The 18,597-nt window shown below is 43.0% G+C and overlaps 1 protein-coding gene across 1 annotated transcript; it reads left to right on the plus strand.

Moving 5' to 3' along the window:
• The first annotated feature begins 377 nt into the window (after positions 1-377).
• Positions 378-17,440, plus strand: LOC106584188 (uncharacterized). Its single transcript, XM_014169176.3, has 5 exons — positions 378-2,136; positions 3,945-4,138; positions 4,352-4,496; positions 4,776-5,081; positions 15,446-17,440. Exons 1-5 carry the CDS (start codon positions 580-582, stop codon positions 15,605-15,607), a joined length of 2,364 nt encoding a protein of 787 aa, XP_014024651.1. The 5' UTR covers positions 378-579; the 3' UTR covers positions 15,608-17,440.
• Positions 17,441-18,597: the final 1,157 nt, after the last annotated feature.

Raw genomic sequence — 18,597 nt, forward strand, 5'->3', positions numbered from 1 at the left:
ATATTTTCTCCAGACCTGTGCATCTCTCATGTCCCTGTGCAGCGAGAATTATGTGAACATGCTGCATGGTTATTATCTTATGGGAGATGAGAGAGAACACATATCACTGCAGTTACAATATGGATCTTTAAAGCTTTATCCTCTCAAATCAAGCTGTTGGAGCTGGCAACACTGTTCTAATAGGCAGGTGTGTGTGTGTGTGTGTGTGTGTGTGTGTGTGTGTGTGTGTGTGTGTGTGTGTGTGTGTGTGTGTGTGTGTGTGTGTGTGTGTGTGTGTGTGTGTGTGTGTGTGTGTGTGTGTGTGTGTGTGTGTTAGTCAGATATTGCAGTAGTTACTTCCAATAAAGCAATCTGAAACCCTGTTAGATATATCCCATGCTGCTTGTGAATGGTCCAATATGCAGTCCAATACCGCAGCCTTTTTTGGGAGCGCGCTCCATTTACCCACTATCAGCGCTCGCTCCCTGCACCTTTAAGAGTGCGTGCCTAGCTGAAGGTCACTAAACACAAAGCTCTCGCATCTCTGTGGTCCAATATAGCGCATGCGCTCTGCCTGAGGACTGCTACACTGACTGCAATATGGCGAGAATGCCTGGCAGCGCAGGCTGCTCTAGTGACACAGCGAGGACAGAGCGGGAGGAGCACATGAGTTGCCCGGAGACTGAGAGGAGCGGAGATGAGGAGGATGATGAGATCCAGGAGGTACAGATCACTGGGGAGGAGTACGGGGAGGATGAACTGGAGTGGGAGGCAGAGTGCGCAGACCCCAGCAGCTGCTCCACTATGGAAACAGAAGCGGTCCTTATGCGTAGTACGGAGCAGTGCAGCGGTTTGGGACCGGGAGCGGACCCTGGACTGTTTCACATCCCCGGACTGGACTCGGATCCGGAGGGAGACCTGCAGCCGTCTGACCGCTCCAGACTGAGCGAGAACACTCGCCTGGCTACCAGGTATGCGGTACGGATCTTCCGGGAGTACCTGAGCGAGAAATCCCAAAGTCCTGACTTTGAAACTCTGGACAAGGAGGCGCTGTGCGCGGTCCTGCAGTCCTTCTACGCGGAGGCACGCTCTAAGAGCGGCCAGCTCTACAGCAAGTCTTCCCTCATTAGCATTCGGAGTTCTCTTAACCGCTACCTGAATGAGCCACCGTACTGTCGCACCCTGGATCTCACCAAGGACCCGGAGCTACGCAGCGCCAACCTGACCCTGGCCGCGGTCATCAGAAAGCTGGAGGAGCAGGGTGCTGGTCCTGTGGTGCAGAAACAGGCAATCACGCGGGCGGACCTGAGAAAACTCTACACCTCCAGTGTGTTTAACATCGATACGCCATTCGGGCTGCTTAACAAAGTGTGGTTCGAGACATGCATGTATTTCTGTACGAGGGGGCGAGAGAATCAGCGCGAGCTGGAGGAGGATTCATTCGGCCTGGCCATAGACGAGAATGGGAGAAAGTTTATCTATTTCAAAGCACTGGGGCCGTATCACAAGTCTCGCTCCGCGTGCTGGAATAAAAAGAGACCAGACCCGGATGAAGATACTTTGCCGCGCATGTATGAGACCGGAACTGAGTTTTGTCCATATGCCAGCTTTGTAAAGTATGTCTCGAAACGGAACCCATTGTGCAAAGCATTCTTCCAACGACCACGAGACAACTGCTGCGCAAGCGACATAACATGGTATGAGAACAAAGCCATTGGTAAGAACCTGCTTGGCACGAGGATGCAGATGCTGTCGCGTGCTGCCAAACTGTCAAAGACCTACACCAACCACTGCATCGGCGCCGTCTCCATAGCAACGCTCAACAGCATTGCCGGTATAGGGTCAAAGTTGGTGTCACTTCAGATTGCCTCGGAAACAGTCAATGGTGGCGTGCAGTCTCATCTCCAGCTCGTGATCCCGTACATCCAACAGGTTACAGACACAGTGGAACTGAAGCCGCAGAGAACAACAAGGAAAGCTCGTGCTCTCTGCGGTTTTTCGGGACCTCCTTCTCCTAAGAAGCTCTGTGTGCGTCCCGGAGAACGCGCAATGTCCCCTGTGGTCATAGTGGACGGTACAGAGCCCGTGGACATCCGACCCCAGGAGCCCCACCGTCAGCAATCCGCTCCTTTACTGACTGATGTGGTATCCTCGCAGGTAATAGAGTTTCATACAGTGCACCGACAGAGATTATGCTTTTGAATTTTTAAATGTAATGCAGGATAAGCTTACTTATAGACAGCCTCTCAAAAACATCCTCAGATTTAATGCGGAAATGAAATGAGTGCGTAATAGGTTATGTCGCCATTTGGTCACGCACCATTTTCTGAGTTAATGAAATGTTTAAGTGTATAGAGACTTACATCATTTTCGATTTACTGTGAAAGTATTGACCTGTAGGATGTGTGTGGGTTTTTGTATTCTCTTTGGGTGTTCTAGGTGCTTTAGTAAAGAGGTCATGAACATTGTGCTTGCATTCCAAATGGTACCTTATTCCGGATGTAGTACAACTGCATCTTGATTCAGTTTAGGAATCTAATGTTGAATTTGTTAAAGGAGAATTGCATTTGTTTTGATTAAATGAACACATTTATTGTGGTGTTGAAATTGTAGTTTTTGAAATTGTAACCTGTAGTTGTTGATTTCTTTTTTATTGGAACGTCCATGTTGAAATTGTTGTCCTCAGAGCTCCATTGACAATGAGACCCTGGTCTCAATGGGCTCTCCTGATTAAATAAAAGCTCAATAAAAATAGGGATTAGGGTGCCATTTGGGATGCACCCTGTGAGTGCAGAGGAGAGGACAGTAGTGAGTTTTCTTTGGGACTTTGTCTGTTGCTATGGGTTACGGCACCCCAGGCCCACAGTTATTAACCATGCACCACAGTGGAGCCGGCAGGGGTAGAGCCAGAGCGTGCGAGCTCTCACGGACACACACACACACACACACACACACACACACACACACACAGAACACACATCTCTTATACCCATTCGCCTAAAGCTCACATTTTTCTGAGACACAGGCACTATAATGAAAAATAAAAGTATGGCAGGCTGTCTCAAGTATCTTTCCTCTAATGACAAAATGAGGTGTGTGTGTGTGTGTGTGTGTGTGTGTGTGTGTGTGTGTGTGTGTGTGTGTGTGTGTGTGTGTGTGTGTGTGTGTGTGTGTGTGTGTGTGTGTGTGTGTGTGTGTGTGTGTGTCCAGTCTCTTACGAGTTTCATGTTTTTGAGCCATTCCTCTAATGAGCCTGCCTGTTATGTGGCCCCGGGGAGATGGACATGTCTGCTGCATTACCAACAGCTCTGCTCATCTGATTTCTGCTTTATCAGCTACATCTCTCTCTCCCTTTATCTCCCTCCATCTCTGTATATCTACAGTATCTTACTATTTACTGTGTTCTCAGCTTTAAGAGGCAGACTCTGACCTGCAGCCATGGCTGTCTTTCTCCCTCACTGCACTTACCACAGTAAATGCTGACCAGTAGACTTTATAGCTTGTTAGTTTTTCTGAAGTGCAGATTTTTGTGAAGCATTTACAAGGGTTTTTAAACCCTCCTCGATAAGGTAATGTCCTCACCTGTCTCAAAATCTCACCTGTATAGCAGAGGAGCGGAGGAGGCAGATTCCAATCGCCTCTGAGCTCCTTTAATTACACTCAGATCTCTCTTTGCAACCCAAAGCTACCCCTGATATACACACAGACTCTGAAAAGGGCAAATACACTCTTCGTCATGGAGTGCAGTGCATCGTGAGTTCTGTGCTCAAAGCGTTGACGCAGTATGAATGAAGTCTCAGTCTACTACTCCTTACTAGCGTCCTGTCTCTACTTGGTCGCTCATGGAAGAACTCTGTAATGCCTCATGTGTTTAACGGTGTACAGTATGTGTGACAAATGTTTGTTGGACATTTGTGTACATTGGACAATAAAGTGTTCTTCTTTTTCTTCTTCTTGTCTCCCAGGATAGCCGTTATAGCAGCATGGCCAGTAGGCCGCTGGTCTCCCAGTCCCCTGCCTCTCCACTGGGCTCTGGGGGTATCGGGGGCATCCCCACCCCCGCCCAGCTCACAAAGACCAACGCCCCTGTACACATAGATGTAGGAGGACACATGTACACCAGCAGCCTGGCTACACTCACCAAGTACCCCGAGTCACGGTAAGACACACACACACATAGGGTGTTTGAGATCAACTACATTGAAGTGGATTGCACAGTCACTGATCTACAAATGACATTGCATTCCAAATAACTACTCATTATGTGATCAAGATTAGCGATTCTGCTCCTTGCCTTGCTCAACCTGATCCCCTCAAACATGAACATGCACACTCTGATGTCAATCCCAATGATGATATCACCTTCCACCAGGATTGGTCGTCTATTCAACGGGACAGAGCCCATAGTGTTAGATAGTCTGAAGCAGCACTACTTCATAGACCGAGACGGCCATATATTCCGCTACATCCTCAACTTCCTGCGGACGGCCAAACTGCTCCTCCCTGACGACTTCAAAGTGAGTACCTCTGATACTGAGTGAGAGATACTGGAAAACCTCGTCCATAATTCCTTTCTGATAACATAGTGTGTGTAAAACGTTGTGGGTTAACTTTTTAAAAGAATCTGATGAATCATTGTGTGTGTGTGTGTGTGTGTGTGTGTGTGTGTGTGTGTGTGTGTGTGTGTGTGTGTGTGTGTGTGTGTGTGTGTGTGTGTGTGTGTGTGTGTGTGTGTGTGTGTGTGTGTGTGTGTGTGTGTGTGTGTGTGTGTGTGTGTGCGTGCGTATGTGTTCCAGGAGTACTCTCTACTCTATGAGGAGGCCAGGTTCTTCAAGCTATCCCCACTACAAGCAGAATTGGAATGCTGGAGGAGTGAGCGTGAGGCCAGGAGTGTGTGGCGTGTGTGTGAGTGTGTGGTGGTGCGTGTAGCTCCAGAGCTGGGGGAGAGGATCACTCTGAGTGGAGACAGGGCTTTGATCGAGGACGTGTTTCCAGAGGTCGGGGACGTCATGTGTAACTCCATGAATGCAGGCTGGAATCATGACTCTACTCACGTCATACGCTTTCCACTCAATGGATACTGTCACCTCAACTCTGTACAGGTAACATGACAGACACTACCCTTCCAATACCACTGCTTACCATGAAAATAACTACCCAACATCCTAAAATAACAGATTACGTCACCTCAACTCACAATGAATAAGGTCACCTCAACTCATATCACATTAACCCACCTCAACTCTGTATAGGTAGCCTTAAAAACATGCTCCAGAACTTTGGCGACTACAAAGTATTTTTTATATTTGCGCTGGATGTGTCAATGTGTAGTTCATAGATGCATAATCTATGAGCAGAATCACTGTTTTACCTCAATTAGCCATGAAATCCCTAGTTTGAAAACAACAGTTTTTCTGGAAGCTGTGCTGCGCCATTTTGCCTATATTTTCTACCATGTGGGCCAGCCCCCTAGCAATTTGAGTTCAACCAATGAGCTTCAGCCCCTCGCCATTTGAGTGACAGCTAGCAAGAGACACATCATGCACACACAGCAGAACAAGAGAAAGCACAATGACGTGGCGTACATATCTGCACATAACGGTATGTGATGTAGTACGCAATGTTTGGGTAAACCTTTTGGCTTGTGAGTGTTACTTTCAGAACTACTGGCTAAAAAGTATACAAAATCTCTTTAACTCCATATATGTAACATCACACTAACCAGTACCCATGGCATAAGCATAGTATAACCTTAAATAACCTCATACAGGGCCAGACCAACCAGGGGAAAGAGAGACTAATCCTGTTTAGATATGAAAAATATAGCCATCGGCTACCGTGTCTGCTGGAATGATAGGAGAGAGGGAGAGTGAGAGTCACAGAGAGAGGGAGGGAGAGTGAGAGTGAGAAAGAGACAGACAGAAGGAGGCAGGGAGAGAGAAAAACAGAGCGAGAGAGAGATGGAGGCAAACAAAGGTTTCTATTGTACTGCCTGCGACAGTCACACAGAAAGAGAAGGAGAGAGCGACAGAGTAAGAGAGAGAGAGAGCGAGAGAGAGAGCTAGGGATGGAGGCAGACAGAGGATAGAGTAACAGCTGCTCCTTCAGGGCATGCTAATGGAATGTCATCTTGCAGCTATAGAGAGAATGTCTGCCTACCAAATGGTACATTATTACCTATTTAGTACACTACTTTTGAGAAGGGCCAATAGTGCACTACATAGGGTGTCATTTGGGACACTATTATTTTTATCTTTTTTTTGGGGCGTCTGTGTCTGCATCTGTTTGTGTTGTATGTGTGAGTTGTCATGAGAGAGGGGATGAGTGTTTTTTGATAACAAGGAGATGGATGGCTTCTGCCTGCTCAGAAACAAACTGTGACCCCATAGGGAAAAATAATATGATGGACTATATTTCAATAAAATATTTAAATATATTGGGAAAATGTATTTAGCAATTATATAACTAAATCAAATATACAGTTTGTACGTATTTGTAAAATATATGTGTAAAATACACAATCACACCTCACAATATTCTCTACCCCGACGATAATGTTGAGTCGCTATGGTACAATTGCTTGCGAAAGTATTCACCCCCTTGGCATTTTTCCTATTTTGTTGCCTTACAACCTGGAATTAAAATAGATTTTTGGGGGGTTTGTATCATTTTATTTACACGACATGCCGACCACTTTGAAGATTCTAAATATTTTTTCTTGTGAAACAAACAAGAAATAAGACAAAAAAAAACTGAAAACTTGAGCGTGCATAACCCTAAGTCAATACTTTGTAGAGCCACCTTTGCAGCAATTACAGCTGCAAGTCTCTTGGGGTATGTCTCTATAAGCGTGGCACATCTAGCCACTGGGATTTTTGCCCATTCTTCAAGGCAAAACTGCTTCAGCTCCTTCAAGTTGGATGGGTTCCACTAGTGTACAGCAATCTTTAAGTCATACCACAGATTATCAATTGGATTGATGTCTGGGCTTTGACTAGGCCATTCCAAGACATTTCATTGTTTCCCCTTAAACCATTCAAGTGCTGCTTTAGCAGTATGCTTAGGGTCATTGTCCTGCTGGAAGGTGAACCTCCGTCCCAGTCTCAAATCTCTTGAAGACTGAAACAGGTTTCCCTCAAGAATTTCCCTGTATTTAGTGCCATCCATCATTCTTTCAATTCTGACCAGTTTCCCAGTCACTGCCGATGAAAAACATACCCACAGCATGATGCTGCCACCACCATGCTTCACTGTGGGGATGGTGTTCTCGGGTGATGAGAGGTGTTGGGTTTGCGCCAGACATAGCATTTTCCTTGATGGCCTAAAAGCTCAATTTTAGTCTCATCTAACCAGAGTACCTTCTTCCATATGTTTGGGGAATCTCACATATGCCTTTTGGCAAACACCAAATGTGTTTGTTTATTTTTTTTCTTTGAGCAATGGCTTTTTTCTTGACACTCTTCCGTAAAGCCCAGATCTGTGGAGTGTACAGCTTAAAGTGGTCCTATGGACGGATACTCCGATCTCTGCTGTGGAGCCTTGCAGCTCCTTCGGGGTTATCTTTGGTCTCTTTGTTGCCTCTCTGATTAATGCCCTCCTTGCCTGATCCGTGAGTTTTGGTGGGCGGCCCTCTCTTGGCAGGTTTGTTGTAGTGCCATATTCTTAAAAAAATGTTATAATGGATTTAATGGTGCTCTGTGGGATGTTCAAAGTTTCTGATATTTTTTTATAGCCCAACCCTGATCTGTACTTCTCCACAACTTTGTCCCTGACCTGTTTGGAGAGCTCCTTGGTCTTCACAGTGCGGCTTGCTTGGTGGTGCCCCTTGCTTAGTGGTGTTGCAGACTCTGGGGCCTTTCAGAACAGGTATATATATACAGTATATATACTGAGATCATGTGACAGATCATGTGACACTTGGATTGCACACAGGGGGACTTTATTTAACTAATTATGTTACTTCTGAAGATAAATGTTTGCACCAGATCTTATTTAGGTGCTTGATAGCAAAGGGGGTGAATACATATGCACGCACCACTTTTCCATTTTTTTTATTTTTATTTTTTATTATATTTTGAAACAAGTTAATTTTTTCATTTGACCTCACCAATTTGGACTATTTTGTGTATGTCCATTACATGAAATCCAAATAAAAATCCATTTAAATTACAGGTTGTAATGTAACAAAATAGGAAAAATGCCAAGGGGGGTGAATATTTTTACAATGCACTGTACCTTAAATAAGGTGTTTATTTCGAAAAGTCACTTGAACGTAGAACACATCTGTAAATATATTGTAAGAAATATTAAAATAAAAATGTCCTGAGCTGTCAATGACAATTTGAAATGTTCCCAAGCCCCGCCTCCAACTGACAGAGCAGCCATTGCAATTTAGAATTTTCTCTAGAAGAAGGAGAAGAGCAGGTGCCACCATCAAAAAGCTTTCTCGTGGATAATGGCATTTTATTTGATTATACGTTTATAACATTGAATTAAAATATGTTTTTAACCGGGTGGGTGACAGAGGAAGAAGATCACTTCATCAACTGCAAGCAAGAGTTTTCATCAATTTGCTAACAAAGCTACCTAGCTCCTTCTTTAGCTTGCCATCAACGTGCAGTGTGACTGTCCAAGGTAAGAATTGTTTTGAAAATTAAAGTTGATAAGAGTTGTCCTGGAATAGAGCCAAGTAGAGTTAATGTCATGTACAGTGCCTTCGGAAAGTGTTCAGACCCCTTGACTTTTTCCACATTTTGTTGCGTTACATCTTCATTCTAAAATTGATTAAATTGTTTTTCTTCCTCATCAGTCTACACACAATACCCCATAATGACAAAGTAAAAATAGGTTATTAGAAATGTTTGCATATTTGGGGAGTTTCTATTATTCTTGTCTGCAGATCCTCTCAAGCTGTATCAGGTTGGATGGGGAGCTTTGCTGCACAGCTATTTTCAGGTCTCTCCAGAGATGTTTGATAGGGTTCAAATCCGGACTCTGGCTGGGCCACTCAAAGACATTCAGAGACTTGTCCAGAGGCCACTCCTGCATTGTCTTGGCTGTGTGCTTAGTGTCGTTCTCCTGTTGAAAGGTGAATCTTCACCCCAGTCTGAGGTCCTGAGCACTCTGGAGCAGGTTTTCATCAAGGATCTTGCTTCTGAGGCTCCCGAGGGGCGCAGTGGTCTAAGACACTGCATCTCAGTGCAAGAGGCATCACTGCAGTACCTGGTTTGAATCCAGGCTGCATCACATCTGGCCGTGATTGGGAGTCCCATAGTGTGGCACACAATTGGCCCGGCGTCGTCCGGGTTTGGCTGAGGTAGGCCATCATTGTAAATAAGAATTTGTTCTTAACTGACTTGCCTGATTAAATAAAAATAAATAAAAATAAAATTGCTGTACTTTGCTCTGTTCATATGTGCCTCGATCCTTACTAGTCTCCCAGTCCCTGCTGCTGAAAAACATCCCCACAGTATGATGCTGCCAACACCATGCTTCACCGTAGGGATGGTGCCAAGTTTCCTCCAGGCGTGATGCTTGGCATTCAGGCCAAAGAGTTACATTTTGGTTTCATCAGAACAGAGATTATTTTTTATCATTGTCAGAGAGTCTTTAGGTGCTTTTTGTCAAACTCCAAGTGGGCTGTCATGTGCCTTTAACTGAGGAGTGGTTTCCGTTTGGCCACTCTACCATAACGGCCTGAGTGGTGGAGTGCTGCAGAGATGGTTGTCCTTCTAGAAGGTTCTCCCATTTCCACAGAGGTACTCTGGAGCTCTGTCAGAGTGACCATCTGGTTCTTGGTCACCTCCTTGACCAAGGCCCTTCTCCCCCGATTGCTCAGTTTGGCTGGGCATACAGTTCTAGGAAGAGCCTTGGTTGTTCCAAACTTCTTCCCTTTAAGAATGATGGAGGCCACTGTGTTCTTGGTGACCATCAATCCTGCAGACATTTTTGTTGTACCCTTCCCCAGATCTGTGCTTCGACACAGTCCTGTCAACTGTGGGACCTTATATAGACAGGTGTGTGCCTTTCCATATCATGTCCAATTAATTGAATTTACCACAGGTGGACTCCAATCAAGTTGTAGAAACATCTGAATGATGATCAATGGAAACAGAATGCACCTGAGCTCAATTTCGATTCTCATATCAAAGGGTCTGAATACTTATGTAAATAAGGTATTTCTGTTTTTTATTTGCAAAAAATTCAAAAAAAACTGTTTTCACTTTGTCATTATGGGGTATTGTGTGTAGATTGCTGAGTTAAAAAAAAATAGAATAAGGCTGTCACTTAACAAAATGTTGAAAAAGACAAGGTGTCTGAATATTTTCCGAATGCACCGTATGTATTATTTTTTTATTTAATTGCCAAAGCTATTGTTAAATGTTATTGGCCAACCAAGCATTGTGTTGCTTGCTAACTAGCTAGCTTAGCTGGCTTTAGTGAGGGTTGGGTGTCTCTGATACTTGCTAGATTATCTCTAGCAAAACATTATCCAGTATCCTTCTGGTCTGAAGCCTCAGCTGCCTATGGACAGCCAATGTAAGTAGTCTTTTGTATCATTTAGCTAGCTAGTTCCCAATGAAATTAAAATTTGTTCATGAACATTAACCCCTTATTTATTCTTCATCTTGTGTAGAAGCGTTTCACTGACTCTCTGTCTCTAAATGATCCACAGGTTAACTTTCAGCTTGTGAGTCTGCAATGGACACTGAACGTAAAGGAATCTGCATTGTAAGTATCAATTTGATGTTCATGAACATTACCCCTAATTCTTCATCTTATGTGGAAGCGTTTCACTGACTCTGTCTCTGCATTATCCACGGGGTAACTGTCAACTTGTGAGTCTGAAAATATAAACTGGAGGTGAAGGAATCTGCATTGTATCAATTTGATTTTCAAATACAGATGTTAACTGCACAGAGATAATTTGTACATTATAATTTGTCTTTCAGATTCCACCTCCCAGTGACTAACATGACACAATTCAACAATGGACCAAGTTATTTGAGCAAAAAATAAAGATTATTGAAAGCACACTTTTATTTGTCAGTCATTTGTATTTGTTAGGGATTTCCATTAGCTGCTGCCACTCTTCTTGGGGTCCAAACACATTAAGGTACTTACATTGCATCTAAAACAAAAGATAAAACAGTACATCATATAACATTATTACACCACTACATATCTATAATACAAAATTTACAATACCACCATACAACAATATTACAATGTACGTGTGTGTAGAGTGCGTATGCGTGTGTCTGTACCTTTGTGTGTGCCTCTTCACAGTCCCTTCTGTTCCATAAGGTGTATGTTTACCAGATTTTTAATCTGATTCTACTGCTTGCATCAGTTACCTGATGTGGAATAGAGTTCTATGTAGTCATGGATCTATGTAGTACTGTGCTCTTCCCTAGTCTGTTCTGGACTTGGGGATTGTGAAGAAACCTCTGGTGGCATGTCTTGTGGGGTATGCATGGGTGTCCGAGCTGTGTGCTAGTAGGTTAAACAGACAGTTCGGGACATTCAGCTTGTTAACACTTCTTACAAAAACAAATAGTGATGAAGTCAATCTCGCCTCCACTTTGAGCCATGAGAGATTGACATGCATATCTTTAAAGTTAGCTCCCAGTTTACTTTTAAGGGCCAACCGTGCTGCCCTGTTCTGAGCCAATTGTAATTTTCCTAAGTCCCTCTTTGTGGCACCTGACCACTCTACTGAACAGTAGTCCAGGTGTGACAAAACTAGGGCCTGTTGGACCTGCCTTGTTGATAGTGTTGTAAAGAAGGCACGGCAACGCTTTATTATGGACAGACTTCTCCCCATCTTAGCTACTGTTGAATCAATATGTTTTGACTATGACAGTTTACAATCCAGGGTTACTACAAGCAGTTTAGTCACCTCAACGAACTCAATTTCCACATTATTCATTACATGATTTAGTTGAGGTTTAGGGTTTAGTGAATGATTTGTCCCAAATACAATGCTTTTAGTTTTAGAAATATTCAGGACTAACTTATTCCTTGCCACCCGTTCTGAAAATAACTGCAGGTCTTTGTTAAGTGTTGCAGTCATTTCAGTCACTGTAGTAGCTAGCACGCATAGTGTTGAGTCATCTGCATACATAGATACACTGGCTTTACTCAAAGCCAGTGGCATGTCGTTAGTAAAGATTTTAAAAAGTAAGGGGCCTAAACAGCTGCCCTGGGGAATTCCTGATTCTACCTGGATTATGTTGGAGAGGCTTCCATGAAAGAACACCCTCTGTGTTCTGTTAGACAGGTAACTCTTTATCCACAATATAGCAGGGGGTGTAAAGCCATTACACATACGTTTTTCCAGGAGCAGACTGATCGATATTGTCAAAAGCCGCACTGAAGTCTAACAAAACAGCCCCCACAATATTTTTATCATCAATTTCTCTCAGTCATGAGTCATTCATTAAAACTACACCACAGCATGCTGTTGTGATTTAGTGCTGTACTTTGTAGTTTTATGCATTTAATTTGTATGTAGCCTAGCTACAGTATGTAAGGTGAAAAGCTACATTTTCCATTCATTAAAATACATGGCAACATATATTTTAAAATATATTTTTGAATATGCACTGAACAAAAATATAAATGCAATATGCAACAATTTCAAAGATTTTACTGAGTTACAGTTCATATAAGGAAATCAGTTGATTGAAATAATTAGGCGTTCATCTATAGGTTACACATGACTGGGAATAAGCACACTACATGACCAAAAGTATGTGGACAACTGCTCGTAGAACATCTCCTTCCAAAATCATAGGCATTAATATGGAGTTTGTCCCCTTTGCTGCTATAAGAGCCTCCACTCTTCTGGGAAGGCTTTCCACTAGATGTTTAAACATTGTTGCAGGGTCTTGCTTCCATTCATCCATAAGAGCATTAGTGAGGTCTGGCACTGATGTTGGGCGATTAGGCCTGGCTCGCAGTCGGTGTTCCAATTCATCCCAATGGTGTTTGATGGGGTTGAGGTCAGGGCTCTGTGAAAGCCAGTCAAGTTCTTCCACACCGATCTCGACAAACCATTTCTGTATGGACCTGGCTTTGTGCAAAGGGGCATTGTCATGCTCAAACAGGAAAGGGCCTTCCCCAAACTGTTGCAACAAAGTTGGAAGCACAGATTCGTCTAGAATGTCATTCTATGCTGTAGCGTAAACATTTATCTTCACTGGAACTAAAGGGCGTAGCTCGAACCATGAAACACAGCCCCAGACCATTATTTCTCCTCCACCAAACTTTACAGTTGGCACTATGCATTGGGGCAGGTAGCGTTCTCCTGGCATCCGCCAAACCCAGATTCGTCCGTCGGACTGCCAGGTGGTGAAGCGTGATTCACCACTCCAGTTAACGCTTTTCCACTACTCCAGTTAACGCTTTTCCACTGCTCCAGAGTCCAATGGCAGTGAGCTTTACACCACTCCAGCCAATGCTTGGCATTGCACATGGTGATCTTAGGCTTGTGTGCTGCTGCTCGGCCATGGAAACCCATTTCATGAAGCTCCCGACTAACAGTTGTGCTAACGTTGCTTCCAGAGGCAGTTTGGAACTCGATAGTGAGTGTCGCAACCAAGGCCAGAGGATTTTTACACGCTACATGCTTCAGCACTCGGTGGTCCCATTCTGTGAGCTTGTGTGGCCTACAACTTCATGGCTGAGCCGTTGTTGCTCCTAGACATTTCCACTTCACAATAAAGGCACATACAGTTGACCGGGGCAGCTTTAGCAGGGCAGAAATTTGATGAACTGACTTCTTGGAAAGGTGGCATCTTATGACGGTGCCACATTGAAAGTCACTGAGCTCTTCAGTAAGGCCATTCTACTGCCAATGTTTGTCTATCGAGATTGCATGGCTGTGTGCTCGATTTTACACACCTGTCTGCAAGGGGTGTGGCTGAAATAGCCGAATACACTCATTTGAAGGGGTGTCCATATACTTTTGTATATATAGTGTAAATGCATATGTTGGTCACAAATATATATATTTTTAAGTAGGGGCCTTGATCAGAAAACCAGTCAGTATCTGGTGTGACTACTATTTGCCTCATGCAGCGCAACACATCTCCTTCACATAGAGTTGATCAGGCTATTGATTGTGGCCTGTGGATTGTAGTTCCACTCTTCTTCAATGGCTGTGGGAAGTTGCTGGAAATTGTCGGGAACTGGAACACGCTGTTGTACACGTTGATCCAGAGCATCCCAAACATGCTCAATGGGTGACATGTATGTTGATTATTCAGGCCATGGAAGAACTGCGACATTCTTAGCATCCAGGAATTGTGTACAAATCCTTGCGACATGGGGCTGTGCATTATGATGCTGAATTATGAGGTGATGGATGAATGGCACGACAATGGGCCATCAGGATCTCATCACGGTATATCTGTGCATTCAAATTGCCATCGATAAAATGGAATTGTGTTTGTTGTCCGTAGCTTATGCCTGCCCATTCCATAATCCCACCATGGGACACTCTGTTCACAACATTGACATCAGCAAACCTCTCACCCACACGCTACACATTGTCTGTCATCTGCCCGGTACAGTTGAAACCGGGATTCCTCCCTGAAGAGCACACCTCTCCAACGTGCCTTCTAAGGTGAGCATTTTCCCACGGAAGTCGGCTATGACGCCGAACTGCAGTCAGGTCAAGACTCTGGTGAGGAGGACGACCACGCAGTTGAGCTTCCCTGAGACGTTTTCTGTCAGTTTGTGTAGAAATTCATCGGTTTTGCAAACCCACAGTTTCAGCTTCCGGGTGGCTGGTCTCAGACAATCCTGCAGGTGAAGAAGCTGGATGTGGAGGTCCTGGGCATGTGTGGTTACACATGGTCTGTGGTTGTAAGGCCAGTTGGATGTACTGCCAAATTCTCTAAAATGACAATAGAGATGGCATATAGTAGAGAAATCATTATTCTCTAGCAACAGTTCTGCTGGACATACCTGCAGTCAGCATGCCAATTGCACGCTCCCTCAAAAATTGAGACATCTGTGGCATTGTGTTGTGTGACAAAACTGCACATTTTAGAGTGGACTTTTATTGTCCCAAGCACAAGGTGCACCTTTGTAATGATCCTGCTGTTTAATCAGCTTCTTAAAATTCCACACCTGTCAGGTGGTGGATTATCTTAGAAAAGGAAGTGCCTTCTACCAGGGAAGTAAACAAATGAATGCACACAATTTGAGAATAATAAGGTTTTTGTGAGTATAACACTTTACATGTTGTGTTTATAATTTTGGGCACTGTTTGTGCTATTGTTAGTAACACATTTGCACATTTACACACACATTGGTTTTCTTCCACAAACTGTATTCCTGTATGACTGTGTGGTACTATCAACCCTGAATCAGGCCCTCTCTGAAATTACTTTTGACCACAATGGTGTGTGTTTTTGTGTCCGGTGTCTGTAATGCATGTGTGTTTGATTGACAGGTATTGGAGAGGTTGCAACAGAGAGGGTTCGAGATAGCAGGGGCATGTGGTGGAGGAGTAGACTCCTCCCATTTCAGTGAGTACGTCCTACGCAGGGAGGGGAGGAGCAACGGACAGCGTGGCCCCACACTCATCTGCATCAAACAGGAAGCACTGGACTAAGCCCTGCCCGGGTCAGGGGTAACAGTGGATGATTGGTCAGGAGAGGAGCTGGAGCCACGCCTACATCTCCAAGGGAACACCAAGAAAGCCTGACCGGAAGTTTGTTTTAAATTTGTAGGGTCGTCGCTAGTTACGACAGCCACAAAGTCATAAACCTCGCCTATTTCTACAATTTCTCTTAAATTATTTGATTTTAAACATAACCCTAACCTTAACCACACTGCTAACCATGAGCCTAACCCTAACCTTAAATTAAGACAAAAAAGCACATTTTTGTTTTCATTCATTTTTACGATATAGACAATTTTGACTTTGTGGCTGTGGTAACTAGTGTAAACCGATTTGTTTTTACATGGTCGGTGCTATGTTGGTGATGGTGATCTTACCTACACCAATAGGAGCGCAGTAGAACTATGACCTCTCCGCTATAAACCATGGAAGTCACTGACCTGGCGGTACTCAGCTAGACACTAGCTAGGTTTTCATTAACTTGTACAGTCATTTTTTGTTGACATTTAGAAAGATTGCATAGGAGGTAGATGCAACAATTGCCCGTCCAGGTGTGTTTACATTGAACTGTCTTGTGTTGATAAAAACAGCTAGATGTAATGAGGTTGTTGAAGGGTTTTAAATGATCAATTTTGGCAAATTGTGCATTAATAAAGTGCCCACCTATCTGTTTCATGTCTCAGGTAGCTCGCAAAAGCCAGAATGGATAGAATGCAAGAATGTACTAATATTTTCCATATTTTTATCATTCTCATGTGCCTACTTATCGCCATGGTCTGGGTCATGGTGTAACTTGCACTAGATAAGATTTGAAACAATTTCATGGTGAAACTTCAAGTTCCAATGTAAAGCAATTCAGGCATTGTTGAAAGTCAAAACATTACTTTACTTGCAAAGAAACACAGTATTTTTTTAGTTGGAAAAATTGATGTTGCAAGCAGTAGGCATTTAGAAATAAATGTGGAGTGAACCTTTATAGTTACGTGATAACGTCACATGCCCACCGTACCTTCCGATTTTTTTGCAATCTTAATTTATTCCATCATCATTTGTCACAATAAATCCACCCCTCGAATGGAATAAATGTATTAGATCTTTCGAAAATGTATGCTACAACTGCCGTTTCCATTACAAATGTCGCAAACTTTTTTGCCAACGTTGCTTTTGTTGAATAAACCTGGATCAATGGAAACTTGCCACGTGACTGACACCTCTCTCCCTACTGTCATAGTACTACTCATGTTTTCATGTAGGATTATTGTTTCATAGTGTCATAATAATTCATTATAATTAGAATTCATTCAGATTCTTACAATAATGTAAATAGTCATAGAAATGGGATGCAATCATGACTGAAACTCAAAAATTGAGAAACGGCACTGATGAATATGGAAGGTATGCAGTTGAATGTTAAAAAGCACAAGTGCAAACAAGCACAGCCATCCTTGTCTGGGAAATCTAACCCAGCCTAAACTAAATAGATAAAAGGTCATATGTGGTTCTGTGAAGCTACAGTTACTATTATGAGGCACTTATGGAAGTTTTTCTTCTAGGAAATGTTGTAAACCAAAAATATGGTTTTCCCAGTTTTAAGTCTTTAACTTGACATGAAAATGGAATTCTGAAGAGGTTCTTCATGAGACTTCAACATTTTATATTCATCAGATTGATAAAAGAGATGTGTCTTGTCAGAGATGAAATTGATGCATGTTTTATGCTGATTATTACAGAGCAGCAGAGAGGATTTGAGGTCTGTATCAAAATCGTCTTCCTCTGTTTCACTAGAGGAAAACCTGTATGGATGAATGTACCTCAAAAATGTTAATAAATATTTCATACAAAATATGTGTGTGTGTTAACTCTTATGCAGGAAACTAAATGATTCGAATATTGACTCAAATGTCAATTTTAATTAGGCCAGTTTTACTCTTCCATCACTGCAGACTGACGGTAGAATTGAAACCGGAAAGTTTAGGGGGAGGTTTGCATTAACTTTAGATACCACCATGGTAAATATCTCAATTGCTTCAGATTTTAAGAGGAAGTAGTTCATGAATATGCATGAGCAATTTATGAATCTCAATTATTCAGAATTGCTTTTGTCTTCCTGGATTTGACGAGCTGTCAGAGGAGGGAGGGGATTGTCTTTGATCTGGAACAGCAACAGGAAGCGGGGGGGACACATGATGATGTGCTTGTTAACATTACCGATGACAACAATCAATCATTTAACAATCACCTAATCAAACAGTAATCACACAAATGAAAATACCCTCACACTATTTGCCCCTGCTGTAACTGGCAGTTATATGAAACAGTTTGCATAGCTGACCTCGATTAAGGGCCAACATTCATTTCTGCTATCAGATCCTGCTTTAACTGGCACACTGTCAATTTGCCTAGCTTACTGTTACGTTAGAGGTCAGCAGTCATTTCAACTGAAATAATTCTGATCCATTTCATTCTCTCCTCCCTCCCTCTGTATTTCATAACCCGGGGTAGAGCTGTGCCTAAAGCTCCTCTCTGCCATATTTAAAGGTAATGGAATAATGAATCTCAAACACATCCCACATCCACAACTCTCCCCAACACACATTTCCACACGCACACGCCCCAAAGGATCACTATTTTTCCTCCAAGCGACCACCTAAAGGTGTCAACATAAAATTTAAACGACAATGTGTGAGTAATGAGGCAATTAACAAAGAATCACTGATATACTATAAAAGTACACAATACAGTCAATCAACTTGGTTGGCTATAGAGTGAGTCTAACCACCTTCTAACCAACACACACATGATAACCCCACATTAAACCATACCAAGAAACCAACTTGCGTATCAATTTAGTCATGGCCGCTAACATTTCTTAATGAACCAAATCTAAAATGAGGTCAAATCAGGAAGTGCAGTTGCTCTTTGAAGGAGGCCTGGGTAAGGTCAAAATGCCAACTTTGATTAATTATTTCTCAATTATGCTT

This window comes from Salmo salar, chromosome 23, assembly GCF_965601325.2.
Source record: "Salmo salar chromosome 23, fSalSal1, whole genome shotgun sequence".
In the NCBI taxonomy this organism is placed as follows: Eukaryota; Metazoa; Chordata; class Actinopteri; order Salmoniformes; family Salmonidae; genus Salmo; species Salmo salar.